The 13,915-nt window shown below is 36.8% G+C and overlaps 1 protein-coding gene across 6 annotated transcripts; it reads right to left on the bottom strand.

The window, feature by feature from the left end:
- Nucleotides 1-1,027: 1,027 nt before the first annotated feature.
- On the bottom strand, nt 1,028-3,884 carry MED7 (mediator complex subunit 7). Of its 6 annotated transcripts, none has more exons than XM_015826709.1 (2): nt 3,787-3,884; nt 1,028-2,484 (listed from the first exon to the last, which is right to left on the bottom strand). In XM_015826709.1, the coding sequence occupies exons 1-2, from the start codon at nt 3,791-3,793 to the stop codon at nt 1,775-1,777; spliced, it is 717 nt and encodes a 238-aa protein (XP_015682195.1). In that variant the 5' UTR covers nt 3,794-3,884; the 3' UTR covers nt 1,028-1,774. The 6 variants fall into 6 exon arrangements, with proteins under 6 accessions (XP_015682195.1, XP_015682198.1, XP_015682196.1 ...); XM_015826712.1 differs by having other exon boundaries at nt 3,647-3,884; XM_015826710.1 differs by having other exon boundaries at nt 3,614-3,884.
- Between the last annotated feature and the right edge of the window lie 10,031 nt (nt 3,885-13,915).

Raw genomic sequence — 13,915 nt, forward strand, 5'->3', positions numbered from 1 at the left:
TAGTCTTTGGCTCGTAGAACTTGGTTTATAGATTTATAGGTTTATAGAACTGGATAATAGATTTGTTCCTTTTGGCAGCCCCTCTTCTGCATTTCTTCAAATTGTGCCATCCACGATTTCAAATGTTTTGCAGCCACCATCCAGGATCTGGAACAATACAAAACTGCCTAGTCTTATTTTCCAACTATCATTTTCCCATAAAACCAACAAATTTCAACAGGAGCGGTCTAGAATCCATCATGGTTCCCCAATCATCACATTCCCATTTCTTTTTCTAGAAGTAGGTTTTCCCAATCTCTTTTTTAAGACTGCACCAGCTCAGTAGCAACCCTTCATTTTTCTGGTGACAATTTTTTCTTATGAAAAATTACTTTCTATACTCAACTTCAATCTATCAGTTAACCAAAACAGAATATCTGTTTTAAGCTTCTGTGTAGATATCACAGTATCATTCAGAAAAAACACCCTAGCACAGGACTACCTTCCATCCTTAATTGTTAGTTTAGTATTCCAATTCCTGTTTCTATACTATTTATTAGATGTGTAGCCCACCTTTCCTTTAGGATGTCAAAGTGGTATACACAGCAGACCCTACTCTAATTTTCCCTCAGTGAAATAATTTTACCATTGAAATAGTGATTACTCCAGTCCTTCAGTGATGTTTCATGAATTTGAGTATCCCTGGTCCTATTCAAATACCTTAAGATCTGAAGATAACTGTGGCTGTTTCCTAGCTGAAAATGTTTATTCTCATGAAAACAAGAGCATGACAGGGAAATTGAATTATTCAATCTTTAAAGAACAAAAAAAAATTATTACCTTGTAACATACAATTTAATTTGTTCTTTGATATGTATGTTAGTATTTGTTCTTGCAAGTATTATTTTTTCTTGGCCCACAATTGTAATTATCTTGTATAAAAAGTTTTCCTGATTGTGTAGAAATTAGGAAATAATGTTTTAAGTGTTTTAAGTATGTGGTTTAAATGATGTTGAATACATACATACTATGGCCATGCTATGTTTACATACTTCCAGTTCTTTAGTAAACACACAAAGACAGATTTCAACACAGTAGTTCAATTATACTTAAGTCAGCATTAAGAAGCAGTCAAGCTCTGAGGAACAACTGTTTTACAATCCAATAAAATTGAGTTACATTTTAATTGGAGGGAAGTAATAAGGCTTATCCTGCAAAATACAAGGCTAATTTGGCTCAAATCTTGTGTTAAATATTTTAAAGATAAAGTTATCTCAGAGAATTGTTTAGAATTTCTTTCTTTTTAATAAATGTTAGTCGCCAAGCTTCCCTATCTGTAGAAGCAGTTGCTTTAATTCACAAACATTCATAACAAGAAAAAATATTTAATGTTTCACTTCCACTCTGTATACATAACAGTGTTGCTGTGGTACAACATATGTCTTTTAATTTAACCCAAACAAAGAATCACATGTATTTAAATTCCTTAAAGTAGCTCCCATACTTCAATAAATGACCATCAGCAGAATTTAGATACTGATGAATTGATGAATTGCATAGTTAACATACAGGTAAAGCTATCGGTAACATTGATGTTCTTTAAAGTCAAGCATAGATACACATGCAAAAACTAAACAAGTAATTTTTTTAGTATTTACTGACTCGTACAGATTGTGTTCCATGACTGTTTAAATCTTCTTTTAAATCTTAAATAGCAAAAGGAAAAGAAACTTCATATTCTAATTCCCTAAGCATCAGTTGCATTCCCTGAAAATCACAAATCCCAAAGCTGTTTTCATGTCATTTCATCAATAATGCTACACATATTAGCATCTTTATCCAAAACCTGATCTTTTTTTACGCTAGAGGTTGTTCTTTGCTGTTCATTCGATCCAATACAGTTTATGGTGTCTTCAGTGTCCATTGGTTCAGTTTTTATTCTCATCCCTCCATCTGAATGAGGTAAATCTTCTGGCAGAGAAGCCAAGCAATTCTGAATCATTTCCACAACTCGTTCTAAATGTTTCTGAAATCTTTCTGCAGTTTCTAGACGCTGACGTTTCTGTACTTCCATCATGACTCTCAATGTCTCTCTGGCTTGGTGAGGTCGATATTCATTTATAAGATGATGCACATGAACAAATAGTAGTTTTAAATCTTCCAGTTTCTCTTCTCTTTTTATGCTGCCTGGGCTTCTTATTAATATATCCAAGAGATCTAAGAAGTTGATCAGGATTGACATATTAAGTTTCCTTAGCTCCTTTTTATGGTCAAACTGCATGGGATGCAATCGTTCAATACCCTGACTTTCTAATGGTCGAATAATTAGATCATCACATTGGAACTGATTTCCAAACATCATATAGCTATCTTTAATAGGTGGTGGAGGCTTAGGAGCTAAACCTTTACGAATGTTTTCATCGGTATATTCTTTAATATATTGCATTGGAGGTGGAGGGAGGGCACTCACTTGCTGAGGTTCACCCATTGCAGCAGGACAAATAGCTAAAATAAAGAGATAAAATATGCAAAGATAAAAATAAAATAAGCATTTAAACACATGGAAGACAGATAAGCATTTATATATTACAATAAAGCTAAACTGTTTCTGTCCAATAGACCAAATACTGTAGGTAAGAATATTATTTACTAGCACAAATTATGGAGTTATCTACCACCTGTTTATAAATATTTAGAGAATTTAAAATAGACAAAAATAATTTGGGTTCCTCACCATACACATTTGAAACATGTGCCTAAAAATATGCAAGAGTTTTCCTTACTGTTTTAATATCCTATTAATATTATTGTTCACTACAATTATGTGTAAATTGGATCCTACTGTAGTTTTGTTTCTACTGCCAACCATAACACATATTTTAAGAAATACACCAATTTTATGATACATTCAAGATCATCTACTCCGCCTCCTTGCCTTATCCAGAAATCCACTTCTACAGTACCAAACAACATCACATTACCTGAAAGATAAAGCTGACACAACTTTGACAACCTTGATAACAAAGTTGGGAACGTTCACTTCATACACATCGTCTAATGAAGCCTACTCCTGGGTATTCCAGTATTTGAGAGGCTAAGAAGAGGGGTTGAAATTATTCTCCAAAGCAACCTGGAATTAAGGAGAAACTTCCTAACAGTGAGGACAGTTAACCAATGGAACAGCTTGCTTTCAGAAATCATGAGCGCTCCATCACTGGAGGTTTTCTAAGAATAAGCTAGAGAGTCACTTGTCTGAAAGGTTCTCCTGATTGAGCCAGGGGGCTGGGCTAGAAGACCTCCAAGGTCCCTTCCAGCTCTGTTCTATTCTAAATATGTATATTCTCTCTCACTGAAGAGGCCATTCCCATATATATTAAGTCCACCCCACTTTTTTCCAAACTTCCTGTTCTCCTCCCCTTACACAAATGTAAGACAAACAGATTTGAGATCGTGACCTTAGTGCGAACGTGGATGATCGCTTTTAATCTTTGGTCCGAAGATATTAAAGATCGTGCCCAATCCATTAATCTGCCTTCTCTCCTCCCATATTAAGGAATAGCTAAGTGGAAGACAAGGAGTCTGGTTGAATTATCGGTCCCGGGCACGAAAATATAAGAAAAAACGCCTTACTAACAGCTGATAAACGGCAAACCGGAAGTGTTCCAACCTCAGGCCTCTAAGGCTCCTCTTCGGGCAAATCAAGCGGGAAAAGCGCAGGATGCAGACCTTCAGAAGCACCTGGGATCAGTCAGAATTGGTTCCGACATTACAGAGGAGGGGAATTCCGAGCTAAAAACTTTGGCTTACTTGACATTACGTCTACAGACACCAAAAAGAGATCAGCCGCCGGGCTTCCAGCAGGCTCTGCGCAACAATATCAGTTACCGATATCCACTCCGCTTCTCCTCAGCAGCAGCAGCAGCACAATTACTTCCGGAGCGCGCAAATTATGCCGGTAGCGCGCCGCTCTCCTCATTGGCTTCCACGGAGGAGGCGCGAGCGCCCTCCAAAACGGAAAAAAAACGAAAAAGACGCTGTTGGAAGCAAATCGCAGACCGATGAAAGGAGAGGGGCGGAGTGGGAGCAATGTGCGCGAGGGGCTTTCGTTGCCAGTCAGCGGTTGCGCATGACCGTTTTGTCTTCTGAACCGCCCTCCCCCTCCCTTTTTTTTCTCGACGTAGTGCTAGGCTGGGAAAAGGCCTTTAAGAAGCAGATGGGTGTCCCAAAGATGCTTTTTTCAGGAGGCAACTGAACTTTCTTGTTTTTCTTTGAAGACGTTTCTCTTCTCATCCATGAAGCTTCTTCAGCTCTGACTGGATGGTGGGGAAATGGAAGGAAAGAAAGACTACAGTCTTGTGGAAAACGAAAGAACTCTTACGAATTCCAGAGGGGTTTAGCAGAGAAGTTTATTTGCGCAAGGTTCAGAGCATATTAGAGATAGGCAATTCTGAACGAGGAGGGCGGGATTAGACTTCAGTTTTTATACTACCCTCCTTAAAGAACAAAGGGCTACACATGGTAATACACTGTGATACATTAGGAGCGTTTCTCACAGGCATACAATGGAAGGTTTTGCTACATACAAAGTATTCATGTGCAAAGCGCATTTGGTCGCCACATATTACTGACACAGAACTTTCCCAGTGAATTTTCCCAGTGATTATGCATTACATCATTGTTCTAGCAATTACGCAGACACATCATTATTCTAATAATTGTTCAATTTACTACATTAACAGGAACCATTTGTGCTTCAGTTTGAGATAGAATACAGGCTCATCCCCAACAGCCTGTGCCTGTGTTCAACAGTGAAGGTAGACAGGGCAGAAAACATCCTACAGAAAACACAACTCCATAACACAGTCCTTTCAGCAGTTCCAAGAAGGCTCCACACCCACTTGCACTACTCAGGTACCCTGAGGACAAGTGACCTCTCTAAAACAATGCAAATGACCAGCTGTCTGCAAGGAGTATAAGTCCTTCCATTCCCCACCATCCAGTCAGAGTCTTGTGAAAAAGCATCTTTGGGACAATCATGATCTGGATGACTGAGACTTTCCATAGACATTTAGTGATTGGAGAAGTTTGTTTTCGGGTGGTATATATTTCCTGAAATGTTATTGTGGTTTAGAGGAGCCGTGAAAATATCTAGGATTTTATTGTAGCTGTGATTAGANCACTTTACGTGATCTTGATTCTGTCCCTGAGTTGGCTTTTTTGGCAGCTGCAGCACACTGCTGGCTCATATTTAAGTGATTGTCCACCAGGACTTCGAGATCCTTCTCACAGTTACTGCTATTGAGCAAGGTACCACCTATACCAGACATGTCAAACTTGCGACGTCACCTGACGTTGCGCGATGTATTGGAACTTTTTCCCCATTGCCGGCAATAGTGTGGGTTTCCTCGTGGTGCGTCCGGCCACGTATAGGCCCCTGACCTATACTGTACCTGTGCATTTTCTTGCCTAAATGTAGAACCTTCCTTTTTTTTCCATTGAATTTCAACTTTTTTGCAGGTAGGAGGCAGGGAATCTAAACTATTTTGATTCTATTGTGAATTGCAAATTGATTATAAGAAATAAGGTGAGAGTGGTTTTCAAAACTTGTAAATCCAGGATTGTTCATGAATGTATAAGGATTGTGGAACTGATTTGCCTCATCCGCAATCTGTTACTAGAAGTTGAAGTACCTAGTGTTCAGACACTATTGTCTGGAAAACTATTTAAATAATTTGAATCGTGTGTGTGTGTGTGCGCACGTGCGCGCTAAAATAGTCATCTGAAGATATGCTTTCCTGAAACACCAGTTGCACAAAGCTGGAGTTGCCAAAAATAGATCGTAATTAATCAGATTATCAATCCAATTTTGTCTGTAGATTATTGTCAGAAGATTCTAGAGGAGAATAATAAGCACAAATTGTTCAGGGAGTAAAGCTGAATTTATTAATTAAGGTAGCCTTATGCTGGAAAGTGCAGTGGGTGATTTTGTTTATTCACCAGAGTTAAAATTGAATAACCAATTTGTACATGGAATATTTCATTACATTTTACCATATTCCACATCATTAAGTCAGATTGGCTCCTACCTTCTTGGCTTTCCAAAATAGTCTGACAACATGGCCTTGCCATTTTGCCTAGGGATCCAGGAACCACTGTAAAATGGTTATATTACTAGGGAAATTGAATGCATTCTCACCCATTGATAGTTTTGTTTTTCTTATTAGCTATTTTGTTGTATGCTTGTGTTTTTTAACTTTGTTTGCTTCCCAGGGTCACATATGTGAGATAGGCAACAATATAAGTTTATTAAATAAATACAATGAAAAGAAGATATTTTTTTATTTGTAACTCAGCATAAAGGTTATAATCGATTTCATGGAATACATATTGTCCACTGTACCTCTAATGTTTTTCAAATGAATTTCTACTGCCACATAAATTTCATATGTAAAACACATTGTTAATGGATCAAATAAAAACAACAAAAATATGTATTATTCTGTGGTCCACTTTATTACATGTGTTTGCCTTCATGTTATGCCACACTTAGGCAGCAGAGAGCAGCAGTAATCATGGCTTGAGAGGAACTATCTTTTTTGCTTAGTTTTATGAAATACAATGATCTGTAGAAAGCACTAAATACACTTCAGGATTAAAAGAGTTATGTTTTGCTATACTTTTAAAAAGAACAGCCTTATGCTTTGAGGAAGGCAAGTAGCAGCTTTGGATGATGATTTAGGTTTCAAAAACAATGTACAGGAATCAACAGCCTGTTCCAAATGTCTCTTTTGAATCAAATTAACATTTCATTCTTGAGTGAATGCCTGGAGTGAAAACAATTTTTTTCAATAGCAAATCTTGTGTATAATCTATGCCCATTTTAATACAAATAATATTTTCAAAAATTCAATCTTCGAATGCAAATCAAGTGAGAAAGCCTATATCACAATTTTTGCACATTCTTCATAGTTAGGAGTACTTAATATATGCCATATAAGCAGGCAATGATAGACTATAGCGGAAATAGAAATAGCTGAGGAGCATAGTATCAGGAGTTATGAGTTTCATATAAACAGATAATCAATGAAAAGTAATAGCATAAGCTTGGCTAATGTGCAATAGCAGATGTAGCTTCCACAGAGAGCTCATAGCAAGTATGCCCTGAACGCAGCATGGAAGCCCTTTCTCTAAATATTGGAGAAAATAACTGTGATGGTTGCCTAGACATAATTGTGTAAGGGCACTTCTTGCCATAACTTCCAACTAATAATCCAGTGACAGATGTCAAAGGATCACTTCCAGACTATAAACCTTCTCTTATAAATTATTTTACATTCAACCATTCTCTCTCATCTACCTCATTACATACTGAACTTTAGCAAAGACTCTTTGTTGAAGATGGATGGTAAGGAGCAATTGAACTGGATGCTATCAACACACTGACACCTCATTTCAACCTTTGCCAACATAATCATGTCGATGAGGGTTCTTTGGTAGAAAGCTTATTATTATCTTCCTCCTGCTAGGAAATAATTGACTCCTGTATGGTATCAGTCGCATGCTAGCTGATTTAATCAGCCAGTCAAGCAATTGGGATAATCCACATTCTTCCACATACCTTACATGCTTTGCTTAATCTTTAAACCAAAACAATGAAACAACTATTAGAAAATCGTTGCAGCCCACAAACTACTGAAACTGAGCACAGACACCATTGTAATACTCTTGCTTGAATCACTGAACAAAACAGAAAACTAAATGAGCACCGAGTAAATTGAAAAGATAATGAACAAGGAAATGGGCTTATAGATAGGAAAAACATCCAAACATCCTAAAAATGTAGGCAGTTATAGTTTTATCCACTTATAATCAGTCAAAAAAATATGATCTGTGTCAAATGATTTCATTCAATTATTTGATTCTCTGTTTTGATCAATTAATGGTTAATCTATTTTGGTGGTTTTGCTTACATTTGGGAAATAAGTGCTTAAATTCTAAGATGTCTATTTCTCTATAAAATATGTGTGCATACATTTTTTGCAATAGATGTTATGAAGAAATATCAACATAAATTAAGCATACTCAAGACTTTCTGAAATGAATAGCACCCAAATATATCAATAACTACGGTAATTAAAAATCTGAACTGCAGTTGAATTTTGGAATCCAGTTAATAAAATGTCAAGGATTAAAAAAAATAATTTTAATCCTTCCTAAAGTTGAATAGTAAGACAAAACAAAAGTAAATATATAATTTTAGGGATTTATTTCATATGCAAAATATGGCTCCAAGTGTTTTCACCAAAGCATTTATTTTTCAGATAAAGAGCAGTTGTCATTCAAGCTTTTGAGTTACTTTTCAATTACATGTGTAACATAAATTACAATGCATTGCGCAGTGTGTTTGAAAGGATGTGGTTGTGGGTTTTATATCAGAAAGGAAGCTATAGAACAGTACTGCCTGGATGACAGATGGAAAGATAAAGCACCTACATTGTTTTTTGCATCCATGTTTGAGACTGTTCACTCTTTGTGTCTAATTTCATTTTCCTGGTCTCATGTGTGGAGTATTAAGAGCAGATCCCTTTTCATCCTGGAATTTGGATCATTATTTTCTGGCAATGAATAACTGTGTTCTTCTGGAAGAAGAACTGATAAAAAAATCTCAGCAAAAAAGAAGAACCTCCCCTTCCAACTTTAAAGTTCGATTCTTCGTCTTAACAAAATCAAGATTGGCATATTTTGAACGTCGGCCTGGGGTATGTGTGCTATTTTCCATGAGGTTTCCTAGCTTCATCACTCAAAAAATACAGAAGCTCTTAAGAAAATGAATAATATTTCACTGGATTTTTTACTGTTAATTTTTGTAGAGCAAGGCTTCAATGTTTTACTCTGTTTATTCTATATATAATGATTTCATAGTATGTGCGTTACATACTATGTAGCGTCACAGCTATTTTGTAATTGGGTAGTGAACAAAGCTTTCATCAGACTAATAATTTCTGATATGAAAAATAATTAATTTGTGAATTAACACTTTATCCTGTGCATTTAAGGGGAACATCATGAAAGCATAATGGTGTTTATCCCTTTACAGAGTTTAAAGTTGTGGCTTTTGTTTAGCCACAATGTTAATACAGGTAGTTCTGTGTTTTTCGCCCATGGTGTCTATGTCTTCGGTTTACACAAAATGATGTATATACAAGAATGTTGAAAAGAGTTTGGTAATCAGCTTGAGTATTCTGAAGGACAGTCTTTTAACTACAATTGAAAGATTTATCAGGGTCCAGATTTCTTATTGAAAAGGGGACTTATTCAAATCCTGCAGGAGCATACAGAACCAATATTTTGTATGTACACACCTTTACAGCCATGCCAGTAAAAATGTGTCCTGTGTACTTTTTTCAGGAAAATGGAGTGTTCTCATAGTATTATTGTTTCTATTATTTGAATATCCTCAAAGGAAATTAAAATGTTATTAACTTCCTTTGAGGATATAAATAATAATATTATTTTTCTAACTACTTAGTAAAATGAAATGTAGACTAATACTTCAGATCCCCAGCTTAAGTAAGTCCATCAGCCAACTCTCCAGATGCTTGGCTGGTAACGACTATCAGCTGAACACTTCAAGTTTAGCTAACCAGTTTGGAAGCTGCTGCTGAAATCATAAGTATTTCAAAGTGATTGTTTCCACTTTGCCACTTTCTGGTTGTGTGGTATATTTTTTCTGAAACAGTTCTGAATTTAGGAACTGTTCTTGAATATTATTGAAATACATTTTTTGCAGATAATTCTTACAAATGTATACCATTGTATTGCTTTGTCTTTCCATAGAAAGCTGGACTTGCTTCCTTTACATGAAAGTAGGATGAAAGACAAATGTAGTTTTTTCTGGCTCATTGTTGGTTCAAGTCCTGTCATCAGCTTTCTCCTACCACCTGCTTTCCAATATGTTTTTTAATACCACAGATGGAAGGTGGTAATGAATAATAGGAAGGGAGAGATTCTGAACACGAAGAACAGTTTCCCTCTTCATTATCCAGCTAGACAGGTGAAGGGCAATGTCTAGTGCCAAAGGTAGGAACTGTCGATTCAAGTAGAGATGCTTTTCTTATAATATCAGTAGTTTTGTCTCTTCACTTCTTAAGATTCAAAAATTCAATATCTGTCAGATATTACCAGTTGGTGTAGTGGTTAAGGCATCAAACTAGAAACCGGGAGAGAGTGAGTTCTAGTGCTGCCTTGGGCACAAAGCTGGTTGGGTGACCTCAGACCAGTCACTTTTTCTCAGCGCAAGGAAGAAGGCAGTGGCAAATCAATTCTGAAAAACCTTTCCAAGAAAACTACAGAGACTTGGTGATTTCCAAGAACTGGATGATGATGATGATGATGATGATGATGATGATGATGATGATGATGATGATGATGATGATGATGCAGGAAGGGACCTTGGAGGTCTTCTAGTCAGCCCCCTGCTCAAGCAGGAGTCCCTATACCATTTCAGACAAATGGCTGTCCAGTCTCTTCTTAAAAATCTCGAGTGATGAAGCACCCACATCATCTGAAGGCAAGCTGTTCCACTGGTTAATTGTCCTCACTGTTAGGAAGTTTCTCCTTAATTCCAGGTTGTTTCTCTCCTTGATTAGTTTCCATCCATTGTTTCTTTTCTTGCCTTCTGGTGCTTTGCAAATAAACTGACTCCACACACCCCTTTATGGCAGTCTCTCAAATACTGGAATACTGTTGTCATGTCCCCCCTAGTCTTTTTCCTAGACTGGCCATGGTTGTATGCAAGAAAAATAACAGTAAAAAGGTGTTGTGTGGCCATGTTATTCCTTTATAAATGCTTTTGTTTTAAGAGATATAAATAAAAGAACTATTCTACTGAGAAAAAAGGGGGTTACAGGTGAAAGATTAGGTCTGGATTTCATGAAATTATATCTGTGAGGCAGGTTGAATGAAATATATAGCAATAACAATAGCACTTGGACTTATATACCGCTCCATAGTGCTTTACACAGGGGTCCTCAACCTTGGCAACTAGATTGCATAGCTTGTATATAATAGCATGAGCATCCTTGGGGCAAATATGGGCTCTGGTTACACTTGTGTATTACTAGCCAAAATGTGTCAAAACCTAATGGCAATGCTATTACATGTAAGGAACACTTAAAATGGCATGAGTAAAATTGGTCTCTATTTTGCAGGCGGACTTTGCAGGGGGGGAGAGATTGTATTGCATGATCACAACTGCCATCTTGACTTTTTTTGATATTCCTCCCCTCACAGGTGCCCTGATCATATGTACCTTTTCCTGCCTGCAACTTTTTTTATAGGTAGTTCTCTCATAGGAGGAGAGGCTAACCCATGTGGAAAAGAAACTGTTTTGAACGGAAAAGTGGCCCTTTGAGAGGAAACAGAGACTCCCCCCCATATTAATCTTCCACTTAAAACATAGTGATGGTAATATTAAAAAAAATCCCCAAGGGAATTTTTACTTTTTTAAAAAAATCCACACGGTTATTTCATTGGCTGAACCTATACTAATTTGGGGCTTAATTTATCAAAACCGCTCTGATTGCAAAAGTGTAAAATTCAAAATGTGTCATGGAACATCTTCTGTTCTTGCCACCAGAACTGCAGCGTGCGTTTAGTTACATAGTAAAGTACCTGAATCTTACATCTGCAAAATTGTATTTAGAATGATACAATCAATGCTTATCAACTCTCAGAATCCAAGCAGCAAGAAGATAAGCTTTTGTAACTATGATTAGAAGGCAAAAAAAAGACAAATAGTCTTCGACTTAGAACAATTCATACAATGCCACTGAAAAAGTGACTTATGGCCTCTTTTCACACTTACGACCATTGCTGCATTCCCACAGTCACATGAGCAAAATTCAGATGCTTGACAACTGACTCATATTATGACGACTGTAGTGTCCCAGAGTCATGTGATCCTCTTTTGCGACCTTCTGACAAGCAGTCAATAGGGAATCCAGATTCACTTAACAACCATTTTGCTAACTTAACAACTGCAGTGATTCACTTAACAAATCTGGCAAGAAAAGTTATAAACTGGGGCAAAATTCACTTAACAAATTTCCTCACTTAGCAACATAAATTTTGGGCTCAATTGTAGTCATAAGTCGAGGATTACCTGTATTGTGCAAAATAAACTAAGAAAAAAAATAACTGGTTTACATGGCACAGAATATTTTATTGCCCTCACTATACCTGATCATTTTATTGCCCTCACTATGCCTGGCCTGACAACAAGGGTTCTTAATGCTGAAGTTAAACCAGACTGGCATTCTGTTTTTCCTTAAAACAGGAGTAAAGTGCCTCAGTGAGTAACCAAGGGCAGATACTGAAGGATCTCTTATGCCCCATGACTCTTCTGATACCTGTTGGAGCCCCATCTCTAAATGGACTTTTGCCTCCTGAGGCTACCTTTGGTGAAAATTATTCTCTGGTTGGGCCACAACTGCCGTTTCCTTCCAGAGAAAACTATTAAGCCTTGTTGGCAGACACTGATTTATGTTGGCCTTTGTTGGTGAAATTAATTGCTTTTCTTTGGGCACCAGTTCTATGATCAATGATCTCATGGCTATATTTTAGCGTGTTTCAATTTGTCTGCTGTTGCCATCTTTGTGATTTCTGGTTTTAGGTTCTATTTATATATAACGTTGGTAAATCTGCCTTGAGGACCGTTCACAAAAAGGCAGCATCCTAATTTTAAAAACCAACAAACCTGAAAAGATTGGGAATACATGTACTTCTGGAATTCACATTCTGGAATTTTGCCGAGGGCCAGGCTGTTTGCCAATTAGACTGCAGGCATATGCATAGTTTGCATGCATACGTCAGTGTATGTAAGGTCAGATTTTCAGAGGGTGGGTGGGGGGAAGTTTTGTCTGCAATAGTAATTTGCATCTTATAATAAGAAAGCCAGTTATGAGATGCTGGTCGACTTATGCAGAGAGTCAAGCTTGGAAACACATACCCATTATGAGTGCTTTCCTTCATGATGAGATAGGTCCTCATTGTGCACTGTAAAATGAATTTTGGAAGACACAGATGCTTATTGTTAATAGTCTTTCTGGGGTTAATTTTTCCCCTGATTACATACAAATCTTTCATTAATGCTAATGGCAATTGCGTGCTAAACACAAGAGAAGAAAGAACTTTCTGTGCCAGGGATGATAGTTATAATTTAAAAAGTCATGGTAAGACCTCCGGTCATAAGATTATAACTGTATTAGTAATTTTAGAAAATGGTAGCTGAATTAGTGTCTCTGATAACATAATCCTTCCATGTTAAAGTCATTTTATCTTTTCCTTCTTTAAAAAAAAAGAATGTGCTCTTTCATTGGAGATAGGTGTGTGTTGGACTGTTCAAAATTCTGAGTGACTTCTGAACGATAGACATATTCTACATTTGGAGAATATAAAATCATATTCCATTCCAGTGCAAAAATGTAACTTCACTGTAATTTGGTGATGGGAGAATTCTTGACAGCAGTAAATTTGGGGGATGCAGGCTTACTTGGTCATATCAGGGTTACTTTATTATATAGCATGCAAGTATTCTTTGGAAAAAAATTGATGGTAGCATTTGAGGCATTTAACTGACAATGCAATTCAAAAGGGCAACAGCTGCCTTATACAAAGATCTTTTATATATATATACACACACACACACACATACATACATACATACATACATACATACATACATACATACAGTACAACACATTTAGAAATGCCCATAGTGGACTTACACAGAACAGCTGCAATTTATAACGTATTTATTAAGTTATTCAAAGCCTAGCTACACTGTGTGTGATGAGGAACTAGATGGTATAAAAATACAGGATTCAATTACTCCAAATTTCTCTTCTTAGTCTATTTCATGATTTCATCCAGGATA

This window comes from Protobothrops mucrosquamatus, unplaced genomic scaffold (genome assembly GCF_001527695.2).
Source record: "Protobothrops mucrosquamatus isolate PMUCROS unplaced genomic scaffold, P.Mucros_1.0 scaffold3248, whole genome shotgun sequence".
NCBI lineage: Eukaryota > Metazoa > Chordata > Lepidosauria > Squamata > Viperidae > Protobothrops > Protobothrops mucrosquamatus.